This window comes from Sphaerodactylus townsendi, linkage group LG04, assembly GCF_021028975.2.
Source record: "Sphaerodactylus townsendi isolate TG3544 linkage group LG04, MPM_Stown_v2.3, whole genome shotgun sequence".
Taxonomy (NCBI): Eukaryota; Metazoa; Chordata; class Lepidosauria; order Squamata; family Sphaerodactylidae; genus Sphaerodactylus; species Sphaerodactylus townsendi.
Window position 1 is genome coordinate 9,861,270 of NC_059428.1, and position 20,209 is coordinate 9,881,478.

Sequence of the window (20,209 nt, forward strand, 5' to 3'; positions counted from 1 at the left end):
CAAGGGCAGGGGGAAAGAAAACAATCGAATTAATATTAAGGTGTCGGCTGCCGCGGCTGCTGAGAACCACTGCGAGAACTGCGAAGACGCCTTGAATGTCCTTACAGGAGAGAAAGCTGGAGTATAAATCCAAACTCTTCTTCTGCTTTATAGTATCTTAACAATTTGTACCACTGAGGAAGGCCTATTGGCCAAAATTTAGTCGGTTTCAATGGATTTTTAAAAACTATTTGTAATGTATTCAAGTTGTGTTACCCTGTTTCCCTGAAAATAAGACATCCCCTGGAAATAAGACATAGCAGAGGTTTTGCTGAAGTGCTAAGTATAAGGCATCCCCTGAAAGTAAGACGTCGCAAAGTTTTTGTTTGGAAGCATGCCCCCGCGAACAGAACAATAAGACATCCCCTGGAAAAATAAGACATCCCCTGAAAATAAGACATAGCACATCTTTGGGAGCAAAAATTAATATAAGACACTTGTCCGATCAGATTACTGTGCCAACTATCTGTACATTCTGTGCAACCCCAAACAACGCAGAGTGTACACTTTGGCTCGTTTTAATGCTCTACCTAACGCTATGACTCTTGGCAGGTATAATAACACTCCATATGAGAACAGGTTATGTCAATGTAACATGGCCGTTGTTGAGACGGCTCAACATGTACTATTGGAGTGTCCAATATACGAGTCTATACGCTCCATGTACATCTGTCCATTGGTAGAGAGCTCAAACGCTGTCAGGTTACCATCTGTGATGAACTTTCTACTCAATGGGTCCTGTGATCTTGTATGTGAGAATGTTGCAAGTTTTTTGAGGCACTATTTGGTCAGGCGCAATCATTGTCTACATAGTAGTAATGGTTAATTAATTTATATGTGTGCGGTTTACAAGGCGTGGTTGTGAACGTTTAACATTGTTTTAATGTATTTAATGTATTTAATGTTTTAATGCATTTTAATGGTTTAATGTCTCAGTTAGTAGATAAATGCCTCTTTTCTACTTTTCTACTAACTCTGTAGTTTATAATGCCAATAAAGGCTTTGGAATTGGAATTGGATACACGAGCTCTTAACCTCCTACGCCACTGTTGCTCCTGGAGTTTGTAAGCCGCCTTGAGTTTTCTTACAGGAGAGAAAGATGGGTATAAATCTAAACTCTTCTACTCTTCTTCTTTTAAACACTCTATTGCATAGGTGTCAAATTCGCGGCCCTCCAGATGTCATGGACTACAGTTCCCATCATCCCCTGTCAGCATGATGCTGGCAGGGGATGATGGGAACTGCAGTCCATAACATCTGGAGGGCCGCGAGTTTGACACCTGTGCTCTATTGTATTCACCTTTGTTTCATCATAGCAGCAAGTCAGTTTGGCTATTAGGTACTCACATGCACAGGGGATTCCCAGCAAGAAACTGTTTTCCCAGCCACAATTATTAACAGAATCATCAGCGATCAACACGAATCACCATCAAAGAATTCCATTCTCGCCAACAGCGTTTTACCCTTGCACCTTCTCCAAGCAAATACGTTGCTTGGCAACTTAAAAATAAATAGACTGGTATACAGACTGAGGAACCTCCCCAAAAGGTAATATCACTGACAACTGTGCTATAACTTCCAGCCAGTTAGCATAAAACTTCACTGCTAAATCTCTCCGGGTAAACTATGCAGAGATGCAAAAAGCCCCACAGGTATTAAGAGTGATTTTGATATAAATTCCAATTTTATTTTACGACCATTTTACAGCTGCTGGTACGTAGCTTCTGTCATAAACTTCCACGTAGAAGGCAAATGTTACTTACTTTTTCTCTTTTTTTTTCCTACGGTGGGTTTCAGATAGTTAGTTTATTGTGACACGTTAGCAGCATTTTTCCTGCACCGCACATTTATAAGGGGGGGGATTTAATGTGACTTAAGGTAGCAGAAGACCCATAAAAGGATGTGATTATGCTTTTTAAGTATTCATAAAATATGTTACCTTCAATTTACACATCCACCTGGATTTCTGCCCATGACAGTCAGAAGGCATAGAGTTAGAGGAGACCGTGAAGTACGGTTAGGGAACGTCTGCCCAGTGTCAGTTCTGGGAATCGGATACATTCTCAATATGACATAATCAAACAGATGCTCGGGGCTTCAGTGTAGCCGGCTAGGGATGCTCTGTTAATTCTCCACATCGGAACTCCTCTGAAGGTTTGTGAGTTCTGGACTCCCTGGTTTTGTTCCCAAAGTATGCTTCAGTAGGAAGGACAGATTTCCCTCTGTCAGTTGAGAGGTCCCCAAAGAAAAACTGGGCCTGTCTGGTCTAAGAGCACAGACCATGCCTACATCTATGGAACCAAGCTCATTTGGCACACACTATGCCCGTGGTGGCAAACCTATGGCACTCCAGATGTTCATTGATTACAATTCCCATCAGCCCCTGCCAGGGGCATAACGAGGCAGCCCTGGGCAAACTGTAGCCCTGGGCAAAACCTGAGTTGGATGCCCCCCCCCCATGGGCGGCCACTCCACCACGACCAAATTTTTTTTGCACCAGGACATTGGTGCCTGCAGGGGGTGCATTTTTAGACATATCAGCACCATAATTTCATCATATCATCAGGAGACTGTCCTTATGCTATTTCCCAGGTTTGGTGAAGTTTGGTTCAAGGAGTCCAAAGTTGTGGACTCCCAAAGGGGGTGCCCCTATCCCCTATTGTTTCCAATGGGAGCTAATAGGAGATGGGGGCTACAGTTTTGAGGGTCCATAACTTTGGCCCCCCTGAACCAAACTGCACCAAACTTATGGGGTATCATTAGGGCAGTCTCCTGATGAGACCCTGAAAGTTTTGAGACTGTGCCAGGGTTGTTTAGGAATCTTGGTGTTGGGATTCTAGAATACGCCTGCACCCCAAGCATTCAGTTCCCTGGTTCAAGTCAGGGAGATCAGTCCCAATTCTGGGAGATGCCCAGACCCCACCTGGTGAGTATAGATCTAGGTTTGGAGGTCTTAGCAGTGGTGGGATCCACAATTTTTAGTAACAGGTTCCCATGGTGGTGGGATTCAAACTGTGGCGTAGCGCCAATGGGGCTGGGCGGGGCACGCGATGGGGGCGTGGCCGGGCATTCGAGGCGGGGCAGTGGCAAGGATGGCAGCAGCTGCGCCCGAGTCCTTGGCGGAAGCCGAATGCCGCGAGGCATGAGCTGCCACCTGCGCCTTGGTGCACCTCCTGCTGGGCACTTCCAAGTTCTGCATGCTGCTGCTGTGAGGAGGAGTAACTGAGGCAAAAATCACGTGGCAAAATCACCCATTAGTAACCCCTAGGCACACACAAGCGGTAGTAGCCTGCTCGGGAACCTGTGAGAACCTGCTGGATCCCACCTCTGGGTCTTAGTACCCCTACAAGGGAACCCACCTTTCTCTTGTGCCAAAGCAAAGGCTCACCTGATGCCTACTTTACAGCCCTTTAGATGCCAGATTAAAAAAAGGTTTGCTTTTGCTTTTAACTTGAACGTTTTGATTGTTTATTACAGTCTGCTTCTAGCCTGGGGAGCGTTTTATGAAGATCGCCTTAGGCTGCTGAATATCGTTTTATGGTGTTTTTATGCCCCCACATCCATTTTTGTGGCTTGTTTTTATTACCGATAAACCGTGTGCTGCCACGTTTTACCATTTTTTTGGTTTTTACTTTGCTTCGGTCTCAAGCGTGTCCCTGCAGAGGGGGCACAGAAGTGTTCCTAAATAAAGAATTAAATAACATCCCATCGAGGCTCCCGTGTTTATAAAATAGCAGGTAATTTTCAGATAAGTAGCCCTGTCAGTCTGCAGAAAAATAAATAATAAAAAAATAGAACAGGAGTCAAGTGACACCTAAAAGGTGAATGAGATATATTCTATCACGAGTGTTTGGGAGAAACAAACCAATTATAATGGAATAAATTGTGTAATGCTCCCTGGCTCTTGTTTTACTGTATATGTCGCTGGTCCTCCACAAATGTTTCCAGCCTGCCAGTTAAGATCTGCCTCTCAAGCCAGCGTGGTATAGTGGTTAAGAGCAGGTGCACTCTAATCTGGAGAACCGAGTTTCATTCCCCACTTCTCCACCTGAGCTGAGGTAGAGGCTTATCTGAAAATGAACCCAGTGGTGGGATCCAAAGGCCTCTTAGTAACAGGTTCCCTGTGGCTACCTCAGCAAAGGGGGGCAGAGGCGCATTACCCTAGGCAAAACACTGAGCCCTGCTCTATAGGCAAAACCTGGAGTTGGATGCCCCCCCCATGGGCAGCCACCAACCACGACCCCTAATTTTTTTTTGCACCAGGTCATTTTCTAAATCATCATCACATTATAGAAAATGCCCCAACTCACAAATCTGAACACAGCAATGAGTGAAACCACACAGGTTCTTTGATAGAGACTGGTGAGATAAAAGGTAATGTAAAGGCTGAGAATCCATGAATTGCAGTACCTGAAAGGGATTAACCCAGTTCAGGGAGTTGCATTATTATTTTATTATTTTATTTATTTATTATTTCGATTTTTATACCGCCCTGTCCCCGAGGGGCTCCGGGGGACAATTAGTTGCAATTGCTATATGGGACCTTCACGTTCAAAGGCAGGATGCCTCTCGGAGCAAGGCGAGGCGCGGAGATGGAAAGGAGTGGACCCAATTAGTAGTAACCCCTCTCTGCAATGCACACAAATAATTAGTAACCCACTTCTCAGGGAACTGGTGAGAACCTGCTGGATCCCACCTCTGGGTAAACCAGATGTATTTCCGCCTTCTACACTCCTGCTGGGTGACCTTGGACTGAGCTCAAGCAGTTCTCTCAGAATCCTTCTCTCAGTTCCCACCCACCTCACAAGGTGTGCCTGTTGTGAGGAGAGGAAGGAAAGGAGGTTGTAAGGGCACCCTGTGAGCTTTCCTTACAGGGAGAGAAAAGGGGATATAAATCCAAACTCTTCTTCTTCTCCCCTCTGTGCCCCTGCATTTCAAGAGGTGAGGAGGCAGGTGGAGACGACAGACAGGGCATTTTCTGTGGTGGCATCTTGCCTTGGGAACACCCCTTCCTTCCCCTTTGAGGCTAGCTTGGTGCCTACTTTAGTTTCTTTTAGGTGCCAGGCCAACTATATATCTTTTAACCAAAGCTTTTAATTGGGGATTTTCAATGGAATGAAAAGTCTCCATCTGAGCTTACTCACGTTGTTAGTCATGTCATATCTACTGTTGCTTCCATTGTTTGATGTTATATTATTATGTTTATGATGCTATAATCTGTTATTATGCTATTATGCTGCTATGCTGTCGTTATGCTGTTTTCATGCCCCTGTGATGATGTTAGAAGAAGAAGAAGAGTTTGGATTTATATCCCCCCTTTCTCTCCTGCAGGAGACTCAAAGGGGCTTACAATCTCCTTGCCCTTCCCCCCTCACAACAAACACCCTGTGAGGTAGGTGGGGCTGAGAGAACTCCGAGAAGCTGTGACTAGCCCAAGGTCACCCAGCTGGCGTGTGTGGGAGTGCACAGGCTAATCTGAATTCCCCAGATAAGCCTCCACAGCTCAGGCGGCAGAGCTGGAAATCAAACCCGGTTCCTCCAGATTAGATACACGAGCTCTTAACCTCCTACGCCACTGCTGCTATGTTATGAAATGTTATTACGTTGATTATGTCACGATTATTGATATTTTGATATTTGAGATATTACGTTTATTGATGTTGGTGCTGATATTACGATTGTTGTTGCTATTCTGCTGGTTGATTTTGCTATTATATTGTTGTACGCCACCCTGAGCCTTTCGGGGGAGGGCGGTGTATAAATCAAATTCCCATTCCATTTTTATTGGGTCTACGTCTACGCTCACTTCCATTAAACGTTCCTGTGCTACAAATTAACACTCTCCCTGCATAATCGTCTGTAGAATGACTCTGGTTTGAACCCACCGATCTCATCGGCCTTAGATGAGAGTCCGTCTGTACAGGACTGCGCCTCAGTGAGAGTGCTAACACAGCGTACCAGACACAAAGCTGATTAAGGTTTTCAGCGGGTAAGGAAGCCTCCGTCAATTTTCTTTCGGGGCTATCAGGTCAGGGAGCTGCACTCATCCAAAGCAACAAGCTAAAAGAGATCACGCACTTGATGCTTTTAACTGCAGATGCCGGGGGTGGAAACGTCTGCATGGAAAGCAGATGCTCTACGCAGAAGTCACTCTCACCATAAAGGTCTTCCTTCATACACTGGCCATTGGGGCAGGGACTTCTCCACGCCTCCCTCTTGTCAGCAGATTGGAAATGTTTGATTGTCAGAGGTGCCCTGGCTCCAGAACACATCACCCAAAGAGATATGCCCGCGGCCCAGGCCCTTCTAAATAATGCTACTTCAGTTTATTTTTAATGTATGGTCGGCTGGGCTTCTCAATGGGTTGAATCGCAACAGGGTGCTGTCCTGGAAAGGCTGGTCATTGCTCCTTAGCCTGCTTCACAGCGGAGTGGCTGGTCCAGAGTCTTTCAGAGGATCTGATGGTAGGAATGGAAAGCAAGTGGAGTATATATACCTGTGAGGTCAAAAGGTGAGGCCATCTGAATAGAGTAGCCTGGCATGTGAGTCACAGAGAAGTCTGTAGCATGGGAGTAACAATGAAGATAGCGAGGTCAATATTCTATTCAGATCCATTCACCTATTGACCTTGCTATCTTCATTGTTACTCCCATGCTACAGACTTCTCTGTGACTCACTTGCCAGGCTACTCTATTCAGAGGGCCTCATCTTTTGACCTCACAGGTATATATACTCCACTTGCTTTCCATTCCTACCATCAGATCCTCTGAAGATGCCAGCCACAGATGCAGGCGAAACGTCAGGAGAGAATGCTGCTAGAACACGGCCATACAGCCCGGAAACCACACAGCACCCTAGTTTATTTTAGTTTATTTGATTTGTACCTCACCCTTCCCCGGCAAGGCCAGGCTCCAGGCAACTTCCAGCAATAACACATATACAATAAATCATTAATAGTATCACATTCAAACATATATTGTCGAAGGCTTTCACGGCCGGATTCAACTGGTTCTGGTGGGTTTTCCGGGCTGTGTGGCCGTGGTCTGGTGGATCTTGTTCCTAACGTTTCGCCTGCACCTGTGGCTGGCATCTTCAGAGGTGTATCACAGGGGGAAGTCTGTTACACAGATGCAGGCGAAACGTTAGGAACAAGATCCACCAGACCATCAGTCGCTACACAGCCTGAAATATAGTTTAAAACAGAACCAGTTATTCTTCAGAACATATAGTTTGTGGCCTCCAGATGTTCATGGACTACAATTCCCATCAGCCCCTGCCAGCATGCCCAAGTGGCAGGGCTGATGGGAATTGTAGTTCATGAACATCTGGAGGGCCATAGTTTGAAGACCCCTGGTTTAAAACCACAAATTCTATTCTGATGTTACAAGATGGCGTCCTGGACTGTGTAACCACCTGTCAGGAACGGAGCCTGGTGTATGTAATTTGATTGCAATTCTCATGTAACCTGATTGATATGCAACTTGACTGATGTGGAAAAGGGGCTTTCTTTTTCCCTTCCTTCCTCTTCTGATCTTTATGGTTTTAACACGGATTGTAGATAACTAGGCTAAATGATCTTGGAGAGCCATCCCCTGAGAGAAACAGGATGTGCCTGTTGCCCACACCTCAGACTGCCTGACTGTGCCATAGCAAAACACGCTTCAATGTTCAAGGGGTAATGAATCTGTGTTGTCCTATGAGGTCCTGAAGCCATCTGTCATGAGCCAGTCCCTGGAAGGCAAGGAATCTGATGAAGAGCCAGACTGACACCATAGACCAGGAGCTGGCTCCTTGAGAGGACAGGTAAGTCACAGAGCCAAGCCCTTCCCTGCCAGTAGAGGCTGAGTCAGATGCAGTGCAGCTGGGAGAGCCTTCAGCAAGCTGAGCTAAGTGATGGGCTAGCTACACAAAGGAGGCAAAGGGAGGCAGCAGCTCAGTATTAAAAGGAGAAGTGCCTGCATTGCAGCTCTGTGTGGCAAAAGGCTCTGTGAGCTAGGAACAGCAGCATCAGAGGAGGACTGAGTCCTTGCAATGGTTATATATCCGTGGTGGCGAACCTTTGGCACTCCAGATGTTATGGACTACAATTCCCATCAGCCCCAATTGGCCATGCTGGCAGGGGCTGATGGGAATTGTAGTCCACAACATCTGGAGTGCCAAAGGTTCACCACCACTGCTATATATAAACCCGGTCTTGGGCTTGGCTCTGCCTGGGTGCAACGAGCCAACGTGGTACAGTGGTTAAGAGCAGGTGCACTCTAATCTGGAGAACTGGGCTTGATTCCCCGCTCTGCCACTTGAGCTGCGGAGGCTTATCTGGTGAACCAGATTAGCTTGTGCATTCCAACACATGCAACCTGGGTGGCCCTGGGCTAGTCACAGTTCTTCAGAGCTCTCTCAGCCCCACCTACCTCACAGGGTGTTTGTTGTGAGGGGGAGGGGGAAGGGAAAGGAGATCGTAAACCCCTTTGAGTCACCTTACAGGAGAGAAAGGGGAGATATACATCCAAACTCTTCTTCTTAAATTCCACCGGGAAGCACCAAAAACTGCCTTCCTGCTTAGTTCCTCTGAACCTCAGTTCCCAGCCTGTCTGCCTGCTTCCATTCCTGGACTACCTGACTTTGGACCTGCCTGACCACACCTCTTCCTGCCACTCAGACTGCCAGACTATGCCATAGCCGACGTCCGCCCGCAGCACCCCACGATGCACTCTACCCCACCAAAGATGGGAGAAGGTCGCCGTACCTGCCGTCTTGTCGGCTGATCGTGTAGCCATAAAGGGGGTTGTTGGCGAAGCTGATGTTCACGCCGACAAGCGGGGTCCCGTCGGATGTCATCACCTGCCCACGGATCACACAAGGGTGGCTGCGCAGAAGGGAGAAAGAGAAAGAGTTTTAAACTTTTGGAAGAGATGGGAGATTCTGCGGACAGACCGTAAGCACGTGGCATTCCTTGGCTGACATTCGCTGTCCAGGTTTCTTAAGGGCCTTGGTACTACTTGGTGCGCTACTGGCCAGTTCCCAAATGATTTGTTCACCTTTTTTTTTTCAGCAAGGAAGAATATTCCTGTAAGAGGGGAAGAGAGGAGAGGTATGGGGTAGATGCTTGCCCCTCGCCTCACATTATCAGCACAACAGTCCTGTGTGGTAGGCTGGACTGGAGGGGAACAACTCGTCCCAAGATTACCCTGTCATCTTTTGCTTGCATAGTGGGGCATTTGAATTCTAGCCTCCCAGATTCGAGGCTAACGTATTAACCATCATACCACACTAACTCTGAAGAGGCACAATTTGGGAAAAGCTTGACGGTCATCCCTTCCACATTGCAGGGGCTAGGGGTGTGCCCCCCGCCCCCCCCCCCCGGTGATCTGGGAAATCCACATAAATCCGCTCCCTGGCTTGCCTGTCGGTCGAGGGAGGGAGGGAGGGAAGGGATGCCCGGCCTGCAGTTACTCTGCAGTTGCTGGTGGCCACAACGTGACAGGCGTCCTCTCTTGTGGGTATTTTATTGCATTTTTATTGTATTTTATGTTAATTATCACTGTTTTTTTTTAAAAAAAAAATTGCTTAATTATTGTTGTGTGCTGCCCTGAGCCCTTCAGGGATGGGCGGGGTACAAATTTAAGAAACAAATAAATAAAACAATAAAACACCAAAAATAAAAAAATGATGTTAAAATATATTAACTACATTACAATTTTAAAAAATAAACTCAGCCTAAAAATGTAGACCATACCTCCCTCCCTCCCTCCCTCCCTCCCTCAGATGCTGTGACTGTATCATGAAAATTAACTTCTTGTGAACTATTATTCTGAAATCCTATTTTATTGTGCGCTTCTGGAGAACACAGATATACTTCACAACCAGATTGCCCCCTTTTGATGTATTTTGTTTCTCACGAAATTTCCTATAAAAATAGAAAGTGTGCCCCATCTCGTCGCTTCACTCAGGAGGAACCAAACGAGGAGGTAACAGAGCCCTCCGATTAAAGCTTATTTCTTTCGACCTCTTGCCTCTCTGCTTCCACTATTGGACTGGAACACTGAGATACAGAACTGGTCACAAACTGGGACGTATCACCTTTACTGCTCTCAACAAGGGACAAAAAAACCAGTATTTTTAAAAAGATTCCAAAGCGACAGTCCGGTCACATTGAAACCGGGGGGTTACAAAGAGATCGGGGCGGCACGAACGAATCCGTACTTGTCCAAATGCAGCCGAGAGGGACGAGAGGAAGAAAAATGATGTAGAGGCTAACTACCACACTTCGCCTAATGAGTTTTTTTTTTTAAAAAAAGGATCATTCCCCCAAGTGATAAAATTTGCCCCATCTGGGAAAATCAATTAAAACCATGCCTCGTAAGCATCTGGCCTCTCATGGGTCAACTCATCCTTTCTGGAGGCGAGACTACCCACAATGCAACGGGCCCCCAAGGAACCTGGTTAATGCTAATTTAGGCAGCCATTTCCTTCAGAAGACCTTGGTCTAAATGCAATCACACCGCAAAACAATTTAAGTGGCATTTAAGTTTCTCTCGGCCCTGCTCAGGAAGGTCTCTTGATATATGTACATAAAATGATCTCTCCTGTTAATAGGAGGGAATTCATTTCAATCTGTCCTAGCTCTGTCAATATGGGTCTTCAATAAAACTAGATTTCTTGCAGTTGAAGACACAGCAATCCACTAATCAATTAATATATTCCCCTCTTATGAGTTTGCTTACGTTTAAAAGAAATTATTTTGCAAACCTCCATGATGCGAGTTGGGAAGAACTCTTTTAATTGAAAACAACTCTTTGGTTGATATTCTTAATTAGTCCTTCCCAGAGCCCTGATTTCTTAAACGGACCTCTGGGATTTCCTCAATATTTGGGAAAGACAAGTTTGCTTCTGAATTGCGAGAAGGTAAGATGATAATTCTGGCATACAGTAATTTGAGACTGTCATATTATCAAGTAATGCATAATTCACCAGGACTAAATTAATGCATCTGTAATCTCGTGGGTGAAATGGACAGTTTCTGTGCCAAGCAAAGGGAGAGTAGAGATCATTGCCTCAAAAAGGGTCAAGGTGGAAAAAAATCCTATATTCCAAGGCATGCACTATTCTGTCAAGCTAAAAAATACACGAGGAGGGATATATTTGTGTCCACTTGCACCAGAAAGACCAACAAGATTTGGGGTGAATCAGCTTTCAAGAATCAAACTTCCTTTGTCAGATACAAGCAGGAACAGACGTCCCTATCTGGCGAAGGGAGCCTTAATTCTCAAAATATTACACCCCCCCAAATCTCATTGTCTTTAAGTTATTGGACTCAAATCTGAAAATTACATGTATCTTAGGGCAGTGGTGGCTAACCTTTGGCACTCCAGATGTTATGGACTACAATTCCCATCAGCCCCTGCCAGCATGGCCAATTGGCCATGCTGGAAGGGACTGATGGGAATTGTAGTCCATAACATCTGGAGTGCCAAAGGTTTGCCACCACAGTACTTAGGGGCTTTGAAGAAGAACCCAGAAAGAACTAAAGAGACCACCCAGCCCTTCTCTTCTTCATGTACAAGAGTCGCAAGTGCCTGTTTTTTGTTCATTCATAACATATTTATTTATTTATTAATTCTATGTATATTCTACGTGTGTTCTTTCTTCACGCAACGTGTGATTGGTGTTTGGAATATGCTGCCACAGGAGGTGGTGATGGCCACTAACCTGGATAGTTTTAAAAGGGGCTTGGACAGATTTATGGAGGAGATGTTGATCTCTGGCTACCAATCTAGATCCTCCTTGATCTGAGATTGCAAATGCCTTAACAGACCAGGTGCTCAGGAGCAGCAGCAGCAGAAGGCCATTGCTTTCACATCCTGCATGTGAGCTCCCAAAGGCACCTGGTGGGCCACTGCGAGTAGCAGAGTGCTGGACTAGATGGACTCTGGTCTGATCCAGCAGTCTCGCTCTTATGTTCCTTTATAAATATACCCACAATTTCCATCACTAAAGTCCCTCAAGGGTTAGGCGTACAGCTTCACATATAATACCCAAAGTGTTTTGCACTTATTAATTCCGCACCACAACACAATCGAGTATCACGGGCTGGACTGGGTTCAGAATTCTAATTCTCCGAGAATGGGACCCTCGGCGGACCCGAGTTAGAATTTATGGAGCTAAGAAATGGCAAATGCAGTTCAAAGTAGCAAAATGCAAAGTGATGCACATAGGGGCAAAAAATCCAAACTTCACATACACGCTACAAGGGTCAGTGATGGCCACTAACCTGGATAGCTTTAAAAAGGGCTTGGACGGATTTATGGAGGAGAAGTCGATCTATGGCTACCAATCTTGATCCTCCTTGGTCTCAGATTGCAAATGCCTCAGCAGACCAGGGGCTCAGGAGCAGCAGCAGCAGAAGGCCATTGCTTTCACATCCTGCATGTGAGCTCCCAAAGGCACCTGGTGGGCCACTGCGAGTAGCAGAGTGCTGGGCTAGATGGACTCTGGTCTGATCCAGCAGGCTCCTTCTTATGTTCTTAATTCCTGCTCAGTCACTGGATTACAACTGCAACCGTGGGTTGCCACAAGTTGGCTGTGACTTGCCAACACTAGCGTTCACCCACGTAGCCAACTGATGCTAAGGGAAGTTCAGATTTAACAAACGGTCAGGCACATTCTTGGGCCACCTGTCCGTAACGCAAGCGAATTGCGACAAGGATTGGGCATATGCCAGGCAGAGGAAAACGAAACAGGCAATTATCTTCAGCAGCAAGCAGTGTGCCAACCAGCCACTGTCAGGCTAAATGTGCGGACCGAAATCCTTGACAGTCTGCTGCAGGGGATGGCGAAGTGTCAGGGATGGACGAAAGGAGTATGACAGATTTGCGGAGGAGCTGACAGCAGAGGCAGACAGAGGGGAAGACAACAGAAAGGAAGCAAACAAACAAATACTGAATAAAAATAACCCCACAACCATTGGCGCAACAAGATAATTCTAGGGAAGGTTTTCTAATAGAAAACAGGAGAGCCATAGGCCGTTTCCCCACTTTTAAAAATGACGTCGGTTTCATCCGACGTGGACCTTTTCAACGCGGGGATTGTGTTCCCCGGCTTCCCCACTGCCCCGCGCTCTGCGCAGGGTCATCAAAAGGTGCCGTTTTCAGCAGTGCCAGAAATGACGCACGCTGAGGATGAGCGAGAGTGGCAGAGTTGGGGTGGCTGCGTTGTCGCCGCCCCTGTAGTGGGGAGTGCCGCTAGACCCCGTGCTACTTGGCAAGAGTAGCACACAGCAAACGGTGAGTGGGGAAAGGCCCACAGTAAACACGAAGCTGCTAAAAACAGCAGGTGGACTTTTCGGTGTCCTGACCGGCCTGTAACCTTTGGCTGAGCTCACCCCCTCTTGTGAGATCACGATGGTTTGATTTTGGGAACCCGTGGAATGGCATTCTGGGTGGACTGGCCTGATCTAGTATTTTAGCCCAGCACCATGTTAAACACCAACCAGATTTCTGGGGTATCAGCTTTTGATATCAAAGCTCCCGTTGTCCGACATGTGATAGTTTCAGGAGGGTGGCCATGTTGGTCTGAAGAACAGCTAGACTTGAGTCCAGTAGTGGCTTGGAGACACACACGCAGCAGTGGCATAGTGGCTAAGGGAGCGTAGAGATCATTGCCTCAAAAAGGGTCAAGGTGGCGTAGTGGCTAAGAGCAGGTGCAGCAGTGGCGTAGTGGCGTAATGACGTAGTGGCTAACAGCAGGTGCATTCTGATCTGGAGGAACCGGGTTTGATTCCCAGCTCTGCCGCCCGAGCTGTGGAGGCTTATCTGGGGAATTCAGATTAGCCTGTGCACTCCCACACATGCCAGCTGGGTGACCTGGGGCTAGTCACAGCTTCTCGGAGCTCTCTCAGCCCCACCCACCTCACAGGGTGTTTGTTGTGAGGGGGGAAGGGCAAGGAGATTGTCAGCCCCTTTGAGTCTCTCACAGGAGAGAAAGGGGGGATATAAATCCAAACTCCTCCTCCTCCGCCTCCTCCTCCTCCTCTTCTTCTTCTATCTGACAACAGCTTTATGGTTGAAAGCTTATACCTCGGAAATCTTGATGGTCTCTTTTGGTGCTAATGGGAACTAAATTCTAGCTCCCAAGTTCAAAAGAGGGAGCCAACTTTGGAGATAGGCATTGGGGAGCAGGCTTGATTCACAATCTGGAGAACCTAGGGTTTGATGCCCTACTCCCTCTCCACACTGAGTGGCGGAGGCCATTCAGGTGAGTCAGTTTGTTTCCCGTGACTCCCTAATGTCTCCTGCTGGGTGACCTTAGGCTAGTCACAGTTCTCTCAGGACTCCCTCAGCCCCACCCACCGCACAAGGTGTCTGTTGTGGGGAGAGGAAGGGAAAGGAGCTTGTAAGCCCCCTTGAGTCTCCTTAAAGGAGAGAAAGGTGGGGTATAAATGCAAACCCCTCTTCTTCTAATAGGGGCATGATGGGCATGCAAGGCGAGGATTCTTCCAGCAGCCTCTGACCTTCGTGGGAATTTTGTCCAAAGGGAAAACTGTGATGCTGCTGCAGACAGTAGGAATTCAGTAAATATTGAGTCCCTGGGATATGTATCGTCTCTCAATGCTGGAGCCTTGGCAACAGAGAAAGAGGAGCAGGCTAGACACCCAGCAGCCAATTCCCAATTTGCCAATTCCTCTATACCAGGGGTAGGGAACCTTTAACACTCAAAGAGCCATTTGAATCTGCTTTCCAAGGGGAAAGGTTACATTTGGAGCCGCAAATAATTTTTTTTGATTTACATTTGAAATAAAAGATAGCACTGTATATAATGGGTTTTACCTTTTATTCCGCTCATTGGCCCTGAGAAGTGCATGGATGTGGTCCCGCCTTGCTGCCTGCAGGGCGTGGGTAAGGATGGGAGCTGAGCGGCTGCGGCCTCACCGCCGCTGGGAAAGTGCGCCCACCCCGGCTCCAACAAACGGGCAGGCGCAGAGGGGAAGCCAGGAGCGCGCCCACCCCTGCTGCCTGCAGGAGTGGAGGCAAGGGATGGGGCCAGCGAGCTCGAAGCCTCGCGGGAGCCGCAGTTCAAGGGCAGAAGAGCCACATGCGGCTCTCGAGCCGCAGGTTCCCTACCCCTGCTCTATACTTATCTCCTACTGAAAACGAAGATTAAGCAGATACAACAGCATCTCCTGACATCTTCTCTCCTTTTTTGCATCCCCTTTTCTACCAGCTCTCGCTAGGATAGCTAACTTCCAGGTGGGCCCCGGAGATCTTCCCGCATTGCATCAGATCCCCAGACAGCCAAGTCCGCCAACCTGAAAAAAATGGCTTCTTTGGAGGGCGGGCTTTATGGCGCTATGCCAGTGGCGGAGGGCCAAGGGGACGGGGGGGGGGCGTCGTGCACCGGGTGCACGCCTGGGGGCACAAAATCACCCCTGGCCCCTCCCCCTTTCCGCCGTCCCCCGCGGCGCCCCCCTGTAGCACACGCACATTCCTAGTCCTCATCTCATACTTTGGTTTTTTCATTCTTTGTGTAGTCCTTTTTTTGAGGAATAAAAATCCAGGCTCTAGTCACAGTTCAGGGGAAAGCTGCCTGAGGGAAACTACAGCCCCTGAAGACCTTGGGGGCTCAAGGCATAGTCTGTCAGGCAGCTTTCTCCTTGAACTGTAACAAAGGGGCCGCCTTTTCTGTGCCCCCCAAAAAATGCACTACAAAAAAGAAAAGGAACGAAGGTAAGTATGGGAAGGGGGTGGGGTGCGTGTGCGTGCTGCGGGGGGGGGGGTGCTGCGGGGAGGATAGGGGGCGGAAAAAACACTCTGCGCACCGGGTGTAGTTTGGCCCAGCTACGCCTCTGCGCTATGCCCTGCCCCAAATCCCGCCCTCTGCAGCGCAGCCACCGATTCTCCAGGATTTTTCCAACCTGGAGCTGGCAACCATACCCATCTATTGGTTGCTTCGTCCACAACGTAAACAAGGGCCCTTCCACACCTGCAGAATAATGCACCTTCAATCCACTTTCACAGTGGTTGCAAGTGGATTTTGCTATTCTTCACAGCATTGAGTGCATTGAAAGTGCATCGAAAGTGGATTGAAAGTGCATTATTCTGCACGTGCGGAAGGGGCCCAAGAAGTAACGTGGAACATTTGTGATCTCGGCTCCTAGAAATTTACTGTATGATCAGTACAGTGGCGTAGGAGCAGCAGTGGCGTCCCGGAGGCCAGAGCTCGTGTATCTAATCTGGAGGAACCATTTGATTCCCAGCTCTGCCGCCTGAGCTGCGGAGGCTTATCTGGGGAATTCAGATTAGCCTGGGCACTCCCACACACGCCAGCTGGGTGACCTTGGGCTAGTCACAGCTTCTCGGAGCTCTCTCAGCCCCGCCCGCCTCACAGGGTGTTTGTTGTGAGGGGGGAAGGGCAAGGAGATTGTCAGCCCCTTAGAGTCTCCTGCAGGAGAGAAAGGGGGGATATAAATCCAAACTCTTCTTCTCTTCTTCTTCTTCTAATGAAGTCCATGTTTACGCTTGGGGCAGAGGGGCCGCTCTTTCCGATGAACGCTGCAAACTTTCAAGACCGTCAGATTTTTCTTTGTCAGTCTCAGTAATGACTTGGTTCGGAGACTGACGGAAGCGCACGGATCAAGAGGATAGACGAGGATTTATTTGTGATGGCCCCCTGGAGACTGGTAGTGATTAAAGATGTTTGAATGCCAGAGAGAGAAAGAAACGGACAGGAGTCACTGGTCGGCTGTCAGTCATCTGACAGTCAGCCGAAGCTTTCCGAGGCCGCTTTTGACGGTGCACCTTAGAGCGTGCACAAAATATGCCTACTTTCCCCTGGCCAGAAGTGTGCTGTTAAGTCAGGCATAGTTGCCAAACTGTTGGGATGTTTCCACTCTCAAACCCTGAAAATATGCTTGGCTGAATAGATTTCTGAGCAGTAGGGGGAAAATGTCAGGGATCAACCCAACTTTTTTTCATAAGAATAGCTTCAGATTTTTGTTTTTTAAAATGGCATGTACTCTATGGGGCAAAGGATCCTTTTAATTTTGGGGAGGGGTTTGTTGGCTGATGTTCGTAAAGATCCATCTACATTGATGGTGGAGGGAAGAATTGTCAGAGAACAGCCAGTTTATGGTGACCCTGTATGATTTTCAAGGCAAGAGATGGACAGAGGGGGTTTGCTTTTGGCTGTTGCCATGCAGCGACCCAGGACATAAGAACATAAGAACTAGCCTGCTGGATCAGACCAGAGTCCATCTAGTCCAGAACTCTGCTACTCGCAGTGGCCCACCAGGTGCCTTTGGGAGCTCACATGCAGGATGTTAAAGCAATGGCCTTCTGCTGCTGCTGCTGCTGCTGCTGCTGCTGCTCCCAAGCACCTGATTTGCTAAGGCATTTGCAATCTCACATCAAGGAGGATCAAGATTGGTAGCCAGAGATTGACTTCTCCTCCATAAATCTGTCCAAGCCCCTTTTAAAGCTATCCAGGTTAGTGGCCATCACCACCTCCTGTGGCAGCATATTCCAAACACCAATCACACGTTGCGTGAAGAAAGAACATACGTAGAATATACATAGAATTAATAGAATAAATAAATAAATATGTTATGAACAAAAAACAGGCACTTGCGACTCTTGTACAAACATCTTACTGCTGCTCCCGAGCCCCTGGTCTGCTAAGGCATTTGCAATCTGAGATCAAGGAGGATCAAGTTTGGTAGCCATAGATCGACTTCTCCTCCATACATCTGTCCAAGCCCCTTTTAAAGCTATCCAGGTTAGTGGCCATCACCCCCTCCTGTGGCAGCATATTCCAAACACCAATCACACGTTGCGTGAAGAAGTGTTTCCTTTTATTAGTCCTAATTCTTCCCCCAGCATTTTCAATGTATGCTGATGTTTGTTGGCTGATGTTTGTAAAGATCCATATACATTGATGGTGGTGGAAAGAATTGTCAGAGAACAGCCCGTTTATGATGACCCTGTAGGATTTTCAAGGCAAGAGATGAACTGAGAGGGTTTGCTTTTGGCTGTCGCCATGCAGTGACCCAGGAATTGTGAGTGGTCCCCCATCCAAATATGATCCAGGGCTGACTTTGCTTAACTTCTGCGATCTGACGAGATCAGATCTCACCGACAATACCGTGTTCAGTTCTGAGCACTGCAATTCAAGAAGGACAATGACAAGCTGGAACGGGCCCAGAAGAGGGCAACCAAAATGGTCAAAGGTCTAGAATCCATGCCCTACGAGAGGAGACTTAGGGAGCTGGGGATGTTTAGTCTGAGGAAGTGATGGTTAAGGGGGGGGAGGACATGATAGCCATGTTTAAATATTTGAAGAGATGTCATGTCGAAGAGGGAGCAAGCTTGTTTTCTACTGTATCAGACACCAGGACCAGGAGTCATGGGTTCAAGGTGCAGGAAAAGAGATTCCACCTAAACATTAGGAAGAACTTCCTGACAGTCAGGGCTGTTCGACAGTGGAATTCACTGCCTCGGAGAGCGGTGGAGTCTCCTTCTTTGGAGGTTTTTCAACAGAGGCTGGATGGCCATCCGTCAGGAGTGCTTTGATTGTGTGTTCCTGCATAGCAGGGGGTTGGACTTGATGGCCCTTGGGGTCTCTTCCAACTCTATGATTCTATGAGAGGGCTAAACTGGGCCATCCAGGTCATAAGACTCTGCGGTCTTCATTTCGGCTCCCCACCGAATCTCAACTCATCAATGTGTCACAAAGAATGAAGGAGACCTGATGTTATAAATTGCTACCCCAAACTTCCCACGGCTCAGGAAAGGACAGTGGGTGGAAATACTTTTAAGTAGAACAAGCTGCTCTGGTTTGTTCTGAGTGTCCAGGTTTTTGGGAAAACGTGCCCTCTAGTCGTTAATAAATTCAGTTAGGCCAAAAGTAGAGGGGAAACAGGAATCCCTTGAAAAAACAAACACACACTGTATTTCTTGGCTCGAAATACACAAAATGTCATTCCTCCTTTGAGCCTGGAGAGAGGAAGACGTTAAAATGTCTTTTGAGCCACTAATGAAAAGATGGAGCAGTTACACGCTTGGCTTTCCACAGCTCTCTGTTATGTCGCTATTTCAACTGGCATCGTGGTTGTCGAGTTGTGTTTCGAACCAGACTGGAAATAGCAGCCCCAACCATGAGCGTGCCCTGTGGACTTTGTGGGCATTCATTGGATGTGGACTTTGTGGGCATTAATTGAAAATGCTGGGGGGAAGAATTAGGACTAATAAAAGGAAACACTTCTTCACGCAACGTGTGATTGGTGTTTGGAATATGCTGCCATAGGAGGTGGTGATGGCCACTAACCTGGATAGCTTTAAAAAGGGCTTGGACAGATTTATGGAGAAGTCAATCTATGGCTACCAATCTTGATCCTCTTTGATCTGAGATTGCAAATGCCTTAACAGTCCAGGTGCTCAGGAGCAGCAGCAGCAGAAGGCCATTGCTTCCACATCCTGCATGTGAGCTCCCAAAGGCATCTGGTGGGCCACTGCGAGTAGCAGAGTGCTGGACTAGATGCATGGCGCACCCCCCGGCCCCCTGGTAGCTTCGCCACTGCCTACAAGACTCAAGTGCCTGCGTAAGTTTCTAAGGCACAGGTTAGCTCATTCCCCCTGTCCCCAGAAAATCGCAAAACTAGACTGTCTGACAAAGTCCAGGGAAACCAATGACCTGTAACTGTCTGCTTTTTGGAGAACATCTTACAGAATTACACTCTGGCTTTGTAACAAACCAGGCGAATTTTGCTGGTGTTCGACAGACAGACAGACAGACAGACAGACAGACAGACAGACAGACAGACAGACAGACAGACAGACAGACAGACAGACAGACAGACAGACAGAGGAGATATAAAAAGATGCTGATGAATGGCTCCAGCACATGAAATGTGAAGACCTGTCTTCTCCCAAATATCAACAATTCTGCATTATTCATGGGCCGGGAGGAAAACGCCAGGTGCTCATGAAAGCCTGTATTGAAATGAGCGTTTATGATGATAAAACAAGTGGCCGAGCTAAATCCCGAACGCCGGGGGCGTCTCTCCACATCACCGCGAACGAGAGGATAACGAGTGCTCTTCTGCAACTCGATCATCCTCTTATTGATTTCCCGGCCACTCACTCTGGCTGTTTACTTTGTACCTTGAAGCCATTTCGCT

General features: G+C 47.6%; 1 protein-coding gene across 1 annotated transcript in view; it reads right to left on the reverse strand.

The window, feature by feature from the left end:
* The window catches only part of TENM4 (teneurin transmembrane protein 4), a 116,538-nt gene that overhangs the window by 79,568 nt on the left and 16,761 nt on the right, over positions 1-20,209 (reverse strand). Inside the window, exon 5 of the mRNA XM_048494008.1 lies at positions 8,786-8,906. Coding sequence (XP_048349965.1) covers positions 8,786-8,906 — 121 coding nt within the window. The remainder of the gene's footprint in view (positions 1-8,785; positions 8,907-20,209) is intronic.